Source organism: Nanorana parkeri, unplaced genomic scaffold, assembly GCF_000935625.1.
Source record: "Nanorana parkeri isolate BGI_ZX_2015 unplaced genomic scaffold, ASM93562v1 scaffold272, whole genome shotgun sequence".
Lineage (NCBI taxonomy): Eukaryota > Metazoa > Chordata > Amphibia > Anura > Dicroglossidae > Nanorana > Nanorana parkeri.
Genome location: NW_017306540.1, coordinates 1,079,035 through 1,096,646, shown reverse-complemented (window position 1 = coordinate 1,096,646; position 17,612 = coordinate 1,079,035). Strand labels below are relative to the sequence as shown.

At 38.0% G+C, this 17,612-nt stretch overlaps 1 protein-coding gene across 1 annotated transcript in view; it reads right to left on the bottom strand.

Annotated features, from left to right (window-relative positions):
- The window catches only part of NCAM2 (neural cell adhesion molecule 2), a 165,680-nt gene that overhangs the window by 2,556 nt on the left and 145,512 nt on the right, over positions 1-17,612 (bottom strand). Inside the window, exon 17 of the mRNA XM_018557205.1 lies at positions 5,590-5,794. Coding sequence (XP_018412707.1) covers positions 5,590-5,794 — 205 coding nt within the window. The remainder of the gene's footprint in view (positions 1-5,589; positions 5,795-17,612) is intronic.

Below are 17,612 nucleotides of genomic sequence, written 5' to 3'. Positions count from 1 at the left end.
CAGTGTTTTTACCTTTTAACTTTCTAAAGGTTCAGCTGTCCCATAAATATTTCACACTCTTGACCAACATCAAAGTGACAGACTTTCTATGATAGATGCTGTTCTACCTGAGCGACCTATAATATACTATATTTACAGCTCATTGACCCTTTATCCTTATCCTTGATCCTGCTACATCACACTACCATATCAGATACTGTGTAAAAAAAGATAATGCTATGATAGAATGGAACTATTATATTTATAAACATAAATAATTCCCTACATAAAAGGTATTCTGCCGCTAAAATAAAGATAAACTTATAAAAAAATCTCTACCATTAAATAATTTTGGTCCTTTCACCTTTACTAGAAAGGGGCATTTATACACATTCTAATAGTAGCTGAACTACAAAATGGGCAGATAGTTTAGTTGCCCTTGTCAAGAGAAAATCAATGAAAGATTCTGCACATGTCCTTACTCTGTTTATTAATATATTATGGAAATATGAAGATGGTGAGGTGTTTGTTGTCCAAATCAGGAGAGCAGCTACTCCACCGCTGATACCGTACAGTGAGCAAACATTGTCATCCTAGGACAGGAGGTGTGGTACAGGATAAACAAGTGAAAATAAAGGACTAATGCAGCCATATATATATATTTTTTTCAAGTAACCCTATAATAATTGTAATAATTACAGTTACTATTTTTGTGCTTATGCTGTTTATATTATTATATTTTCTTCAGAGTAAGACATTCTGAAAAAGATAGCTAGATATGTTTTAAAAGAGGCTTATCTCATAGCTTTGTAAATGATTGTATATAGATGCATATCCTAGATTTTGTAATTGCAATCATAGTTTGCAGGATATATCATGAAAGGACCGTAAGAGCATAGATGCTCAGTTTTAAAGTGAATCTAAACCTTTTCCTTTATTTTCACTTGGTGAGCAGCATTTTTACTGTAGGGCAGGACTACATAACACCTGTCCTTCTTCTTTATAACATAGCAGGGTTTTTTGTGGTCCATACTGGATTTCTGGTAAGATCAACAGCGGGTATTTGTTTGCACTTATCCAATAATAAGATATAACAAAAAACCTTCAATGGTATATTTAACAGACTAAAAAATGGAGGAAGTTTATTTTGTGGAGTTTACCAACACTTTAAGCCTTTCAACAAATTACATTTAGTATTTCTAAATTGCAATAGATTGATTCAATTATTGTTAAATTATTGTTAATGTGATTGAGTGATCCATTTATGAAATGATAGATATATTGATATAGAGCTTTCTCCTTTTTATTTTAGTAATATATCCATAAAATAAATGTTTTTCATTTGCAGAGAAAGAAAGTGCCCAAGCATATCATAAGGGAGAGATGTAAAACGATCTATCTAAATGATAGCATCCGGCATCATAAAGGCCTCTTATGTTCAGCTGCTTTGATGCTGAACCTTAAAAGAAAAAAAATCTCAAGAATAAAATACATACTCAGGTTCTGTAAGAGGTGTTGTTTCATTTGGTTCATTTACTGGGCTCCCATCATGATTAGTAATTATTTCATCCTCAGTTCTCATCTCTACTATTGGCTGTTTTGATCCAGCTTTCCTACAAGATATCAAACATTCTTGAAATGCTGTATTGGCCACAATTTTGTCAGTCTGGAAATTTATATTTATTGTATTGGACAGAAATGCATATTAAAGCAAATGTATTAAGAACCTGTGTCTAATGGCTTTTATGCTCAGAACTACTTAATTTCCCGTAAAAGTCAATGGGATTCCAAAATTAACTTAAAGCAGGTTGATGATGATAAAGAAGGAGGTTAACTGCAGGTCAAGTTTACCTGTCAATGAACTGTAAATCATCTGCAAGAAAGCTGCATCTGCCTATCGACACTTTTATAATTTTCTACTTTTATACTGACAATGAGATGGTGCCATGGCTATATTTCCCAACTTTTCTTATTATCAAAGATCTTCTGAAACAGTTTCCTATTTGGCCAAAAGACCATTGAGAATTAAACTCCCTACTATGTTCACTTATCACCCACACATTACCCCTGCCTTTGCTCTTGTCTTTAACACACAAGACGATAGTCTATGCCAAAGCTTTATGTAATGGATCCAGCTTTCTGTGCTCTAGTAGCACATATAAGCCATATTCTTAGCAGGATGAACCATTTAATGAATTGCATTTTTTGTCTTTAAAGGTTTAGACCTTATTTATGAGTCCTTTTGTAGCAATATATGTTTAGAGCAGAATCTATTTTTGACCCTTAAAAAAAAAATTCCAAGCAAAAATCTCAGGATCTTAAGAGTATGGCCTGCATATGCCCTATTACTTTAATATGCAAAGATGCACAGCTCAACATCCTCATGATAATGGCAGTCACCCATCTGATGGGTGATCAGGAAACACAGCTGAAGAAGTTTTGCTTCTTTACTTCTACCCCAAGGTAATAACACAGGGAAGGAGCTGCAGCACACTAATAAGGTCATGCCCGTGTTCTCCCCTCCTGTAATTTTGTTTAGGTCTTTGTTGCATCAGAACTGCTTCTCTCTCCCTATTAGCCATTGGGAATGCAAAAGCAGCAAGAAGAAGCTTAATGCAGTATTAGTGTTGTTGTACACAATATTATGTGAACACATCTGGAGTAAAGTTTTTCCTGTTTAAACATTTATTTTCGAGTTTTGCTTTAATAAAAAAAAGCCCTGTAGATGAGTTATAATTTTATTTAAATGTAATAAATGCTTAAGCATAACCTGGAACTCTTTTACATTTAGGTCATGGATGAGTAGAAAATCAGAAATAGAAGATCAGCTGAGGTCAGCTTATGGTGAATAGTGACCTTAAAAAAAATGGATTAAAATTTTCTACGAGCAATCAAATTTTAGGTATTATGATCGAAAAGCCATTGGGACTGTTCAACCCATATAATGAAAGTATAGAGAGTAAATATTCAACAGGCAAAAACTTGGGCTACAGAAAAACACAATTATCTGGGGTAGCGTCAATTGTGGTGGGGTGTGTAATTTCCCTTCCAGATCTTTGAATATCTCCAAACTTTAAAGCACACAGAGCAGTGTTAAGGTTTTCAATATTGTACCACATTGTCCTTGAGAGTCAACAACTTTATACTGTACATATTCTGCAACATCTACACTTGCACAATTAGGGACACTTGTCTCTTTCCCCAGGTCTTTATTTCCACCAACGTGTTACCAAATGGCAATCCAATTAGAAATTAACAAACCTGAAGGGATTAATAAATTGAAAATCTGTAATGTCAATTAAATCTTGCCAGAATCAACTTGCCTATCAATCAGTAGCCATTTCTTCATTTCCTCTGATGTATCAGTGAATGCATTGCATTGTTAATTGCTACTATTTGAAAACCATATTGCTATTTCATATTTGTATACTGTTTTCCCATTTAAATTCATAAATTGAGCATCAACCCTTACACACCACAATAATCTCTGAATTATCTGCACCTAAATAAATGATACATTAGTTCTATATACACAACATAAAACAATTATTTTATTGCAACAAAACATTCTCATTCTGTTCACCTTGACTATTTAGGGAACTCTTAAAAATTAGCTAACCACTTAGAAAACTGTAAAGTGAAATGCAAAGTCTCCTCTGTCTGTAAAATACTTACAAATAAGGTTCTAACAATGGAATATGGAACAAAGAAAAAAATATGGACCATTTATGCTAGCAGCCAAGACCTCTTGAGAAGGAAGAACAATTTGAGTTATTTCAATATCCAGTAAAATTATTTAATAAATAAATAAAAATCAAAGTGTTCTTATTCAGAGAGGTTATAGTACATTGAGTGATTTCAATTGTACATTTCCTTCCGATGACACACTTTCCTGTTCTTCAGAGTGCATCTTATTAACTTTAGTACAATCTATACTTTCTTACTTGAGAAATATTCCAGTTCAAAGACTGCGGATGTAATATCAAGTCAAGAGCAACTGTCCAAACAGAGGTTTTATCACCCTGTTAGAAGTATTGACAGCCCTAAATAAGTATGTTTATCAATATAATACCATATTTTTCTTAAATATGGAACATAAGAATACATTCTATTTAGATATAGAGAATGGAGAAAAATAAGAGAGGAGATGTTTGTTAAGTAATATTTAATTTTTTATTTATACTTTTCATTTTTCAATTTACTGTATCTCCAATTATGAATGCAACACGTTTTAATAAAAATATATGCACAAATACTAAGGTTTACAGAACTTTACAGACAATGGAACAACAGGAGACAGTAGAAATATGTGAGGGTAGAGCAAGGATTGTTTACAGGGCAAGAGGATGTTATGTAAAATGGAGTTTAATCCTTTTAAATAGCTTAAACATGTTCATAATTTTAGTATGGTCATAATAAGTGCAAAAAAGTCTAAATAAATCTTGATGAAAAATGACAGATCTGATCTTGTGCTTATCTAATTATCTCTGTGCTAAATGTTGTTGTCTATACAAACTGGGTGAAAAACCCACAAACATTGACTAAATATATTTAAGTAATAGCTGGAGTCTATTACCCTTCCTGCCATACAACAAGCAGTTCCCCTCCCTCAGAACATGAACAGAGCTGATAAACAGCATTTAAAGACACCAAGCCTTCAAGCTTCAAAGCATTTATTGTACAATGAAAAATCATGTAGAACTTTCATACTTCATTGTCAACCACTTCGCAAATAGTACATACTAGTGTCACATGACTCATTTGAAACCATTTCCTGAAGCTATTAGTTTTGTAGCACAAAAAGTGATAGTTTTATCTATGGCCTTAAAGTTAAAGTGAAGTAGTATTAATAGTGCAAAAGTGCAAGTGGTAAAATTCTTGCTGAGCACCGAGGTGACCCAAATCCCAAGGTTTTTTGGCATGCAAATTTCAAATGCATAGCCCTGCCTCCTGCACCTCAGTATTGGCCGGTAAGTCTAGTCATCACAGTGATGGGCCAATCATGAGACACAGGAGATAAGGGGAAGAGGGCAAGAGAACAAGAGAGCCCAGGAATTGGAGCTACATAGGAAGGATGAACGAATATTTAGACACCAGGAAGTGCCTGCTTTTGTAGATGACACCGTCACAGACTTTATAAAAAAATTAAGACTTGATCTATAAAGCAAACATACCTTCTATATTTACTCTTCCAAAGGGATCAACAAGAAAATAACCTATTAATTACTTTCTGGAATGCTTTGAATACACATGTACAAAAATAAATATGTAATTAACTAATGGATATAAAAACATATTTGAAGGGTATTCTGCTCTTAGTGAAAATATGGGAACCCCCTTCAGCCTGGTAAATATGTCCAGCTATGGGTGTTCTCACTCTAGATCTATGTCATTCTGTTGACTGAAATCCATTCTGACAGACTTGACTCTTCTTTCTTTAGGTTATTAAAAAGCTGACATCGTGTCTGCTTCACAAACCTGGTAAAATAACTGTTCAAATTGTTACACTATTATTATTTTAAATACACAAGACTTTCTGTGTGTAAGTCTATGGAAAGGAATCGTCACACTCTAATATGCATAAGCAGAAAAAACACTTTTTTTCCTCACAAGTATGCAGCTTTTCCTTCTTCTAATTCTTTACTTTTTCCACTGGAGCCAGTTTTTTTCCCACAGATCCGTCTGGTTATACACATAAGCAATCCACACTGTCTCATGAAGAAACAACTGACATCCGTCACAACAAGAATTAGCAGGAGAGCTGCTACTGCCAAACCGATGACTGCTCCAATTCCAAGGCCGCTGAAAAGAGTATCTTTAATAGAAAAAAAAACAATTTATAAAAAACTCAATTACTTGTAATTCTATTTAAATAATAAACATTTTATGTTTTCCTGCAACTATATCCTGTACTCAATATACATTTTAAAAATTGTAGTGCCTAAAGTGAAGTTAAAATCTAATCTAAAGCATTGAAAACAGACAAATGTATTCATTCCATAGCTGGCACTAGGATCCGAACTAGGATTCCTAGCAAATCTTTCACTGTCATTTTGGTCAGTCCTTTTTTTCAACAAGCCAACAGCTTACTTAATTATACATTAACGTAAAAATACAAATGAGAATACAACTATATGTTAGTAAGCAAAAAAGCAATCCTTACAATCTGCGTAATGCTGTATTTTAGAGTTCTTGTTAAATCATATTTTAATTTGAATAATTGGCCAAACCTCAACCAAAAAGCTAAATATACAGTTGCAAACATATATGTTAACTGGGCACATCTAGAAATGTAGTACCCTGAAAAATGGAGCCTTTGTCTTGAATTCCTCCTAAAAAATAGCAGTGCACTTTCAAGTATGTGAATGTGCTCAGGCACTCCTGTTCTTACAGCCTCATAGCTGTACTGTATATGGATTGTAAAGTCAAGTTAATATCATCTAAACTACTGCTGCCTCTGACTGCTATTCAGATGTGGATTAAGATTTAATGATGTCACTACTAGTGTATCAACTTAACCTAATTTAAAACGGAACTATTAGTGACTCTGCTATGTGCTAAAACCACTGTTCCTGAACCGTTAACAATGCCAATATCACTTCCTTTAGGGCTTTTTTTCACACCAGTTACAGTGCATTCCAGCAAAGTTAGCTGCTGGAATGCACTGCATTGCATACTAAACTCCCCCGTGCATTCTCGGGTGGGAGGGGGAGTAGCGGTGCATTCAAGTCAATGGCCCTGCAGCACCCCCGTCTGAAGTGTGATCTCCCACACCAGAATTCGGCATTGTTGTGCCACATGTTCTGGTGTGGTCAATCGCACTGCGGGCGAGGGGCGTAGCTGTGGTGCCATTGACTTGAATGCACCACCACACCCCCTCCAGCCCCAGAGCACAGGGAGCCGGCCTATCTTTATTTTCTATACTAACATCTCATAACAGGATCTTACATGAAAATGCAAGGTCCACTAATAATTGAGCCCTTCAACTCTTGATCTCTGTAATCTGCCCTATCCCATGCAGGTGCTTACTTATGTCCCACAGACTTAAATGGGATGTTGCTCCTGCAGTACAGTTAGTTACCATTCATGTCTATGGGATGATAGTGCTCAGGCCTGGGCAGCACTGCACTACAATTGTACTGGATGCCATATAGATACTGCAGCAGGCCATTGCAGTTGGAGGAGGTACGTAAGAAGCTGTGAGGGAAAGGTTCCAATTAGGGTAGTTAAGTGGACTGGGGAAGTAAGTTGTCCATTAAGATGCTGGTGTAGAAGATAAGGAAGGCAACTGTATTCATGAATGAGCAAGAACTCTGAATAAAATGTCCTGCTGCACCTCTCATCACTGTATATCTCAACCCATATATCTATCTATCTATCTATCTATCTATCTATCTATCTATCTATTAAATTCTATCTTTGTTGATGCAAAAAAAAAAAAGAGTAAACTAAATTAAATTATTATAATTGTGCAGTCTTATGAAATGTTGATATTTGCCCCTTTATTTAGCTTCACTTCATATTTTAGTAAAGTGTCAAGGGTCAGAGGTCATTCACGAGTGCCAGTTACTGCTTTGTCACATACATTCCCAACTGCTGGCTCCATGACAAAGTCAGATAACAGAGTCCTGCAGCAATCCATATAGCTCATTACTATAAGGCTGTTATCTGACACTAGGAGCACTCCTTCAGATCAGACATTTGGCCAGCCTGCACCAAAGAAAAAACAAGTGTGGAACGTTTGAGGCACCTCCCAAGGTGCCACGGTACCCTGGTTGAGAAAAGCTGCATTCGAGAATGTTACTGTTGTCTTAAAGTGAATATTTACTGTGTTTGGTAAATAAGGTAAAGCTGTGTATTAATTTAATAAACCAATCATGTGGTAGCAAAAAAGTTTTTTATTTCTCTTGTATGACTGGATATTCATAGTGAACACAGGCTCAGATAATTTTATTTGGAAAATAAGCATACAATTTTTAAAGTAAACATTACATTTTCTATGTAACAGATGTTATATTAAAGTAGTAGATACAAACATTGCATGAGTAAGACTGCAAAAATCATAATTCAAAGTGTATAAAAAGCTATTTTTCTTTAGATTTGGATGGAGTGAGCAAGAGTTAAAACTCCTACCAGGTTTCAAATATTTTCAGAATTCCTTTGGGGATATCTACTGTCTCTATTTGCCCTGGAGACCTTTTTCACTGTGATAGAAACTGTGCTGATGGGGTGAGTTTGAGTTGTCACCAAAACAGAGAGGAAATCTTCCAGTGAGAACAACCGGGTCACAACCACCTAAGCAGGCATTACACCTTGATTTCTGCTGCATTAATAGCACATGAAGTGAAGGGAAATCTCCCAAATTGGAGACAGATGTTAAAGAAACAAAACAAACTTGATATGAGTATTAACCAATCCCTACACTACCCAAAATTTGGAATTGAGCATCCTTGTTCTGGTGGAAACTCAAATTTGAATTCCTATCACATTAATAATCAGGACAATTAGAGAGAGCAAATCTCTCTAGCAGGAATAAAGATAGCAATATAAACCTAACAGTAGTCCCAACCCTTTGCCAATCTGAATTTGAATCTAAAAAAGACAAAATATCATATTCTTGCAGAAACCTAATTATTTCTAATTTTAAGGTTTTCTTTAAATCCAAGATTTGGGAAATAAACAAGAATGCTAAGTTACGGGTACCATTCTCTATGGTACAGTCTAAATTAAATTGGATTATGATCCATGAGAAACTATATAGTATCTTGCAAGACAGATATATAAGAATTTCGAAGCAATATGGGAGCCATGGTAGACATATCGAAAGATTTTAATTTTTTCAGGCACACAGTGAGCCTGTTAAGGGTATTCACCGCTCTGGAAATCTGAACCTTAGGAATCTGCAACTTTCTCTTTCCTTTTTTTTCCTTTCTTTCTCTTCCTTTTTCTACTTTTCTTTCGACTTGTTATTTTCTGCTTAATGAATAGTGTTTCCATTTCTTTATTATTGATTGGTGGGAGGGGTAATCCAGTCCACCACAAGAAACTACCATGTGTAGACATAGCGAGGAACAGCAATATTTTTATTGATAAGAAAATAATTATATAAGACCTCCTGCCCCCAGTTATTAAGAAATGGGCTCTTATAGTTTAACTATGCATAGCTAACGGAACCACTGAGGCCTTAAATACTTTTAAGAGGGGGGGGGGGGGGTACAGTGTCGATATTAAAGACAACCAGATAATTGGCTATGATGCACATGATATTTGACTGTAACAAATTATTTCTGTATAAAAAATGGAAAACCAAAAACCAATAAAAACTTTGAAATACAAAGAATGCCAAGTTACTCTAGTAGAAATACTAGAGAGTTATTTATTTAAACTCTGCTTGATATTGCATTTTGTTTTCCTGCTGCTATGCATTCCAAAAAACCCATCTAGCCTGAATGAGTGACATCAAGGAGAAAGGAGAAATTACTTTACAGTTTAGATTATTGGCAGAAGATAAGACAGAAATGTATTCCATTGAGCTTTGACAATATAGAATGAAATCGATGAAAAGTAGTTTAGATGCAACTTCCTTTCACGACCTGAGATAATGAACAGTTTGAAACATTTCCTATAGGTTGATTATATATCTTTTAATTACTGAATTTATATTCAATTAAGTTAGCAACAATCAAGGGAAGCACAGCAGGTGTTCGGGGGCTTTATCTCTGTGAACTCACTAAATAACTCATTAATCTGGAACATCAAAATGCATGAATCCAGTGCTAAGATGAAAAAAAGGAAATGAATATCATTACATTTTGTATTTGTGTAAGGTTTCCACTAAGGGTACAAACATGGTACTGCACTGGTAAATTAACTTGTTAGAATGTGAAAATGTTTCCAGCCCATCTCTGGGCAAAGATTTCCAAGGACTTAGAGCTAACATGGGATGTCCCAGGCCGGCTCTGTATACCGAAGGCTTAATGGTCATGTAACCACTGATTGCTCAGCTCATGGTCTCCTCCCTGCGGAGAACAATGACATTGCTCAGTTACGGCTCCACATTGGAGAGACAAACAAACTCTCTGACTGGAGAGACAAACAGGGGAGGGAGTGGACACAGCAGGCTCTGGTTCTAGAGATTACTGGACCAACAAGTGAAGGGAAATTTCTACAATAGTGATGAGTGAACCAAGCAAAGTTCAGTTTGTTCAACAAAACCGTTGGGAAATTCGCTAACCCCTATATTGACACCAAACCTAGCTGAAGTTGCTAGAGGGCCAGACCATCATAAATAGGGAAGCAGGTTGTTTACCACAACAGTAGAAGTGATTTGTTTCTGAAGATATGGGTAAACAACGCGATTTAACAGCCTTTGAATGTGGGATGATTGTTGGCGCTCGGAGCCATGGAGCGAGTATCAGCAAAACAGCAGAATTTGTTACATTTTCAAGAGCAGCTGTTGTTAAAGTGTTTAAAGACTGGACTGTCAGCCAAAAATCTGGGTCTGAACGTGCGAATTGTGGCCGTCAGCGACTAGTCAATGTTAGGGCAGAACGGAGAGTGGCAAGACTGGTACAAGACAACAGAAGGGCAACAGTGCATCAAATTACTGCAGATCTTAATCAGAGATCCTCTCAAATGATCTCTGAACGCACTGTTTGCCGTACACTGCATCATTTGGGATATGGAAGCCAAAGGCCTGCTCGAACACCTTTGCTGTCTGCACAGGAACACAAGGATTGGACAGTCGAGCATTGGATAAAAGTCATGTGGTCCGATGAATCACGTTTCCAGTTGCATCATGCAGATGGCAGAGTGAGAATTTGTCGGGAACAGCATGAAAGCATGCACCCCACATGCATGAGTACAACCCTTCAAGCTGGTGGGGGCAGTGTTATGGTTTGGGGCATGTTTTCCTGGCATGATTTGGGCCCTTTAATTCGTGTGGAACAACGTCTGAATAGCACAACATACCAAAGTATCATTGCTGATCAAGTTCATCCTATAATGTTGATGGCGTATCCAAATGGAGATGGCTTCTTCCAAGAAGACAATGCGCCATGCCACGGTGCTTGTATTGTGCAGGAGTGGTTTCAAGTACATGAGGGAGACTTTACCTTGCTTAGGTGGCCCCCACAATCAGCAGATCTCAATCCAATTGAGCATTTGTGGGACGAAGTTGAAAGAGCCATCAGGCAGCTGGTTCCACAACCATCAAATCTCACAGAACTGGACAGTGCTATTCATCAGGCATGGTGTCAGATTCCTCGCATCACCTTTCAACATCTCGTGGAGTTAATGCCAAGAAGAATCGCCGCAGTATTGAAGGCAAAAGGTGGCCCAACGAAGTACTGATGGGGTGGTCATAATAATCTGGCCACATGTTAACATACATTGGCTGGATTTAGTGGCAGTGGCACTATTGCTATTAAATGACAAATCCTAGCTTCTGTTTGTAAACAAACCAGGTAAGGATCCAGGGTGATGTCATTTACCAAACATGGGAATAAGGTGCCTTACAAGGAGGAGAGGCGTTGCTGCCCCCCTTTGCTAGGTACCCTCCAAATATTGAAGGTATGTTGCCTGGTCTGGTTCAAGATGGGGGGTGACACATGCTTGCTTTCCATCCTTCCCTGCCCAACCAGGTTGCATGCCTGTATAAGGGTGTTTTAAGAAGGGAGACCCCAGGCCATTTGTTTTCTTTGGGGGACAGTACACATTTTCTTACACCAAAATGTGCATTGCCTCAATACAAAACAGTAAAATAGCATGGAGTCCCCAAATATTGTTAAGAGACTTTTTTCAGGCAAACAGCCCTGGTGGCTGTGAAAAAAACAACAGTGAAAATGCGGCACCCCCTCCTGAATCAGACCAGGCCACATTCCTTGAACAAAGCTTCCCCTCTGTGCAAGGCACATTTTCCCTATTTGTGGGGACAAGGCCCTCATCCCCACATAACAGGTTGGTTATTGTAATCTTGAAGCCCCCCTGTGGAACCCCCTGTCCCTAGATTGACACCCCCAGGTAAATGAGTACAGGGTACATAGTACCCATGGTTACCTATTCCCCAAAAAATGTGAAAGCTAAAAAAAAATCTACACCATCAAAAAGTCCTTTATGAAAAAAAAAAACCTCAATGTATATTAAATGGCAACCATCCATGTTTTTCAGCAAGTAGATCCTCGTCAATTAAGATGACCAGCTATCCGAAAATGTTAACCCTCTGACATGATGACCCCCTGTCTAGTGATGTTCACCCCCATCACACTACTGCAAAATGACAGATCGCAGGCCAGCTGCTGTATGCCAACAACTGGCTGGGGATGCTGGGTGATGTCATTCACCAAATATGGTCATAACCATATTTGATCAATGACAATACCCGGGATCCCCGGCCAGTGTATTTACAAACAGGATATATCATTTTGCATCTGTAGTGCTACTGATGCAAAATGACAGACTTCTAATTGATATTAGCAGTTTGTTCATCAATTCACGAAATTGTGACCAGCCTGGGGTGAGTCGAATACATGTTCACCCCTAACACAAAGCTGATCCCTACTGCTGAATTGGACACATTAAGCAAAAGCTATAAGTTTGTCATTGTAGTATTACTTGCAAGGCATTACATTCTTAAAATATAACATCTGAAATATTAATATATTAACAAATTGTAAGGACTAAGTAAAATGCATGGCTTAAATACACTATGTCACATATACAGTATATTTAGTACTTGTCACCTGAGCTGATCTCCTTTCTGGTGCAACCACAATGTTGTTTGCCCAGTATTCCTGGTTTTCTGCCTTAACCAAGAGCAGGGTTTGTCTGAAACAGAGGCACAGAGTGGCTACTGCTGAGTAGTTAGTGATAGAAAACCAAAAGTAATGCGCTATCAGTAGGAATGTTGGAGAGAATCTACTCTTAGGCGACAGGTAAATATACCATATTATACCATGATCTGGAGAAATGCAAAAACACCTTCTGACCTGCTAGAAATCTTGTAAACTGATACCTTTGTGTGCTCTGTGCCTGTGCTGCATTCTTATCAGTTAGTATTGCTCCTGAATCTCTTGGTGGACTTCAGAACACTCTCTATGTTATGGAGAAGAGGAAGAGAGGTGTTCTGTATTCTTGCCCTAAGGGGACAATGCTGCCCCACCATAGATGCAATACGGTGGGTATGCATTGTCACCCTAGGACAGGAAATGTCTTACTGGCAGGAATAGCAGATAAAAATAAAGGAGAGGACCCTAAAAAACAACTAAAACAGCCACCACATCTAGGGACTGGTAAGCAGAAATATAATATGTTTTTGTTTTTGGGTTTAAATGTGCTTTAAAGTTAAAAAAACCCAGTGTTGTTCTAAAAAAACAACCCCAATGTTGTAAATAAACCTTGAAATTCCCATAACCTCGGCTAAGGCAGAGGAGCACAAGACTCTGTGTCTTTCAGTACCAAATTAGTTTTTCTTTATAGAAGGGCCCACTTGAAACAGCAACCGAATACTGCTAAATATACATGCTGGCATCCGAATAAATGCAGGCCACCTGTTTACTGATAATATAACAAGGCTATGCGTTTATAGCTCTACGGAGGAAGAGTAACATTTTTTTATTAACTTTAAAATTATTAAGCAACAAATATAAAAAAATTAGATTGAAAAAAGATTTGTTTGTATTTGTGGATGTACACTATCCATGAATCGGCTCACTAAACTTTAGATATCAATCTGCCAAGATTTGTTTGCTTTTCTCAAGCACATCTTCTTTGTTATACTTTTAGGCTATGGAATAAAGGGGAATATTTTTTCCATTAACTGTAAAATTACTGCTATTGTCAAAATTTGCCAAGATCTATACCATGTTATCCTGCAGATATTTTAGTTGGTGTTTGCAAAATTGCTCTAGAGACTATTTGTAGTGACATCTAAAGAATTAATAAACTCTTATCACAGTTAATCCCCATAAATACTGAACTCCACTGTATCGATTTAATACTTACACCTGCATTTCCCAAAAGGTATTTGTCACAGCAACTTTCAAAACAGTATGAGAAAAATGATGCTTATTTTTTGCTTTACTTTTCCTGCTATGGAAACTAAAAATGAAGTTGCTGATTTAGAAGTTGTGAAAATAGGTAAGGAAAAAAACAGAGATCGAGGACTGCACAATTTTAATTAAGTTATGTAATTATGTAATGTTAATTGCCTTGTCTTGGGTTCAACATGCTTATGCTGAGCTGTATGCCTCTTTGAGAAAAATGAGAACAGCTGCAACACAATTTCAGCACTGGTTTATAGGAAGGAGAATACAAGTGATAGTTCCAACTGGAATGCTTCTTATTAGTTCTGAGGTCAGTCTGCCACTTGTATCTGACACGTCCCATAGACATGAGATCATTAGATATGGCCAGATCAGGGTGAATTTGATTGTATGACTGTTGATATCTGTACATTGTCAGTACTCGGGTAAGTTACCTACCACCACATTTTATTGTATTTATTAAAATATGAATAGAAATCTTCCTTAACAATGGTGCTCTCTATCTGGCTCATTTTTGTTGCACTACCTTGTTTTTGAAAGAAGGATTGACAAGACAAATTTGTGAATGCAGCGTCCAACCCATCTACATGTTTATGGTCGCTGCATTGTATAAAGTATGTTCTCTGCATACTAGGGTTTGAGAGTGGATTTGAGCGTGTTGCCATTTGGCCACAGATTACATTTTTAATGACTGATAGATCAGGTTTCATATTTTTTTTTTTAGTGTGTCATTAAAATCATGTGTACCATCCAGACTGATGGCTTGCATTTACTGCACGGCACGCGGTGACGGTGGCTGTCTACCTGGCCTGTGCAGGGAAGCAACCCATTGAGTCATGTGCTATTTCCTGGGGTAGGGGGAACTGTTTTGATTATACCCCTGTATTTGCTTTTCCTTTTATACTTGGGATTGGTGATATACTGCTTTCCTGCTGTTTAAGTGATAACCTTTGTTGTAAAATGTGAAAAATTCTATAAAATGTATTTTAAAAAAAATGTGTACCAATATCCACATAACTAACATGGAAATATATGTGTCAACAGCTTTTTCATATATTGGTTAGTTTATTTTATGAGCTGCATAAACATGTGGACTTACTTGAAAACAATAAAGTCCAAATGAAGTTAACCTAAAATAGTTGCAATTGCATTAGGAAGCAGCAAAATGCTAAACATGGCAGTGTCTTGCCTGTTTTCTTTCCTGTCAGTGTGGGAATTCCAGCAATACACATTGCCACAATAAATATATGTTAATTGTTTTACATGCCAAAGGCTTAGTAATTCTTGTGATTCTCTTTTTGTGCCAGGAAGTGGTCAATTTCTTTCCTTGCTAATTTACTAAGCTAAGGAACACACACATAGGGCTTTTATTAGCCAAAGTATTTGCATTTCTGAGATTTACACCCTCTCCACTATACAGCACCTTGTCTGGCAGGGCAGATAACCCAATTTTCTTTTCTGTAGTTAAATAACACTTACAGGTTTAGACCCTGTAACTGGGCAGTGAAAGGAGAAGCAGCACACTGAAGATCTCAGCTCTTTGTCACTCTATCTTCTCCTATCACCATGCTCATTGCACTGTAGCACAGGTGATTGGCTGATTGTGATGCCTCTTCCTCCCCCTGAGCTCTGCTGTACAATAGGTTCTTCACTTTGCAAGCAAATCTGAACTTTGCAAATAAATTTCTCTTAGCTTAGCAAATGTGATAAAAATTCACTTTGCAAAGAAAACCCAATCATAAGCAAGACAAATTAAGAACTCTGGCAATTGTTCCATGGAGGTCAGTGCTCACCAGCTCCCCCTCTGGCTATGGAATGTCTTCACATCTTATGCAAGTCAATAGATCTGCATTAGACATGATAGGTCTAAGAGGTTGTGGGGACCGGTCTAGCAGCCGGCAGGATCAGGAATTAGGTGAGTATATTTGCTTTATGATTATTTATTCATCTGCAAGTTTTTTAAATTTTCCTCGGTTCTTGAAGCTAAAGGAAAATTTCCCTTGCACAGTGAAAATCCCTTACAAAGTGAACAGCCGACTTGCCTTTACTAAGGCTGGGCACACACCTTACAACCATCGCAAGACTTTTGTCTTGCGATGGTTGTAAGGTACATAAAAAAACGTACGATCTGCCTATCTTGGACAGGCAGATCATACTTGCGATGAGGGGCGGGCTTCCGATGACCGCAATGCCGAACGGGCTGTGTGCGGCCCGTCCGGTTTTTAACTATGCACACACCCGCTGAACATCGTACAATGCTCGGCGGGTTTTCAAACATGTTCGTAAGTTTAAAGTCGTGCGACCTTACAGTAGTAGAGGTCGCACGGCTTCCACACACCTTACGATAATCGTACGATTGTGGGATTTCGCGCGGTTATCGCACGATTATCGCAAGGTGTGTGGGGACCTTAAATGAGCCTTATCGACTGAAAAATCCTCACACCAGGTATAATTCAGGTACTTACACTTGCTGAAAATACCTTTAATGGTGTATTTATGATAGCAGGGCTGCATTCATTTGTGCCCTTTACATCTGCCTGGAATTTATCTTTAAAATGAACCAATCTGGTCCTTAAAAGTGAGTAAACTTACACTATGATAAAGCCTCCCTCCCCATGCAAAGTGTTATCCCTGTAAACTGAGGTTCTGGCATTGTACTAGTAAGAGGCTGGTGAGAGAGGGGTGCTACAGAAGGGTGCTGGCTTAGTGTTAACTCAAACAAAAATGGAAGACTTGCATGGAGCCTGGGGTCCTGGTAACCTATCAAACAGGAATTGATTATAAGATAAGCACTAGGGATGGGCTGCATGTTCGAGTCGAACATAAGTTCGACTCGAACATAGCATGTTCTAGCGTTCGCCGAACGCCGAACATTATGGGATGTCCGCGGTCTGTTCGACCGCGGGACATCCCACAATGCACTGCGCCGTCCGAAACGGAAATTGGCTACATACGGTAAGGTGCAAGACTGTGCCAATCAGGGCTCAGTACAAATATAGAGCCATGATTGGGCAAAGTCACGATGACTCTGCCCAATCATGTCTCACAGCTAAGTCCCTGCAGCACACTATATAAGGCTGCTGACACCGCGGCCCTGTGTAGTGTGTTGAAGGAGATTGATAGAGAGAGAGAGATATAGAGAGATATAGATATCAGACTTCTGTATATATCAGACTTCTGTATTACTCAACATTGGCAATGCTGCAGCGTCTGCACAAGCAGCAGAGGGCCATCAATGAGTACCTGTGTGAGTATGGCACAAGGACAGGTTCAGGGGACCTAGGGTTTTTTTCCCCACGTCATTGGCTGCTGATTAAGGATGCATGCACTGTGCTGTCACCATTTGAGGAGGCGACGAGGATGGTGAGCAGGGACAGTTCATGCATCAGTGACACAATCCCTTTGGTGTTCCTGCTGGAGCACACTCGGCGGGGAATTATAGCAGTGGCACTAGAGGCAAAGCAGTCTTGTTCCGAGTGTCCCAAAATGTGTCCTCTTCATACAGGCTGTTGCCTTAAGCAGTTGTTTAATAGATTAAAGGAAAACCAATTACCTTCAATTGAAATGTCATTTGTTTTTCTTTTTAAATGT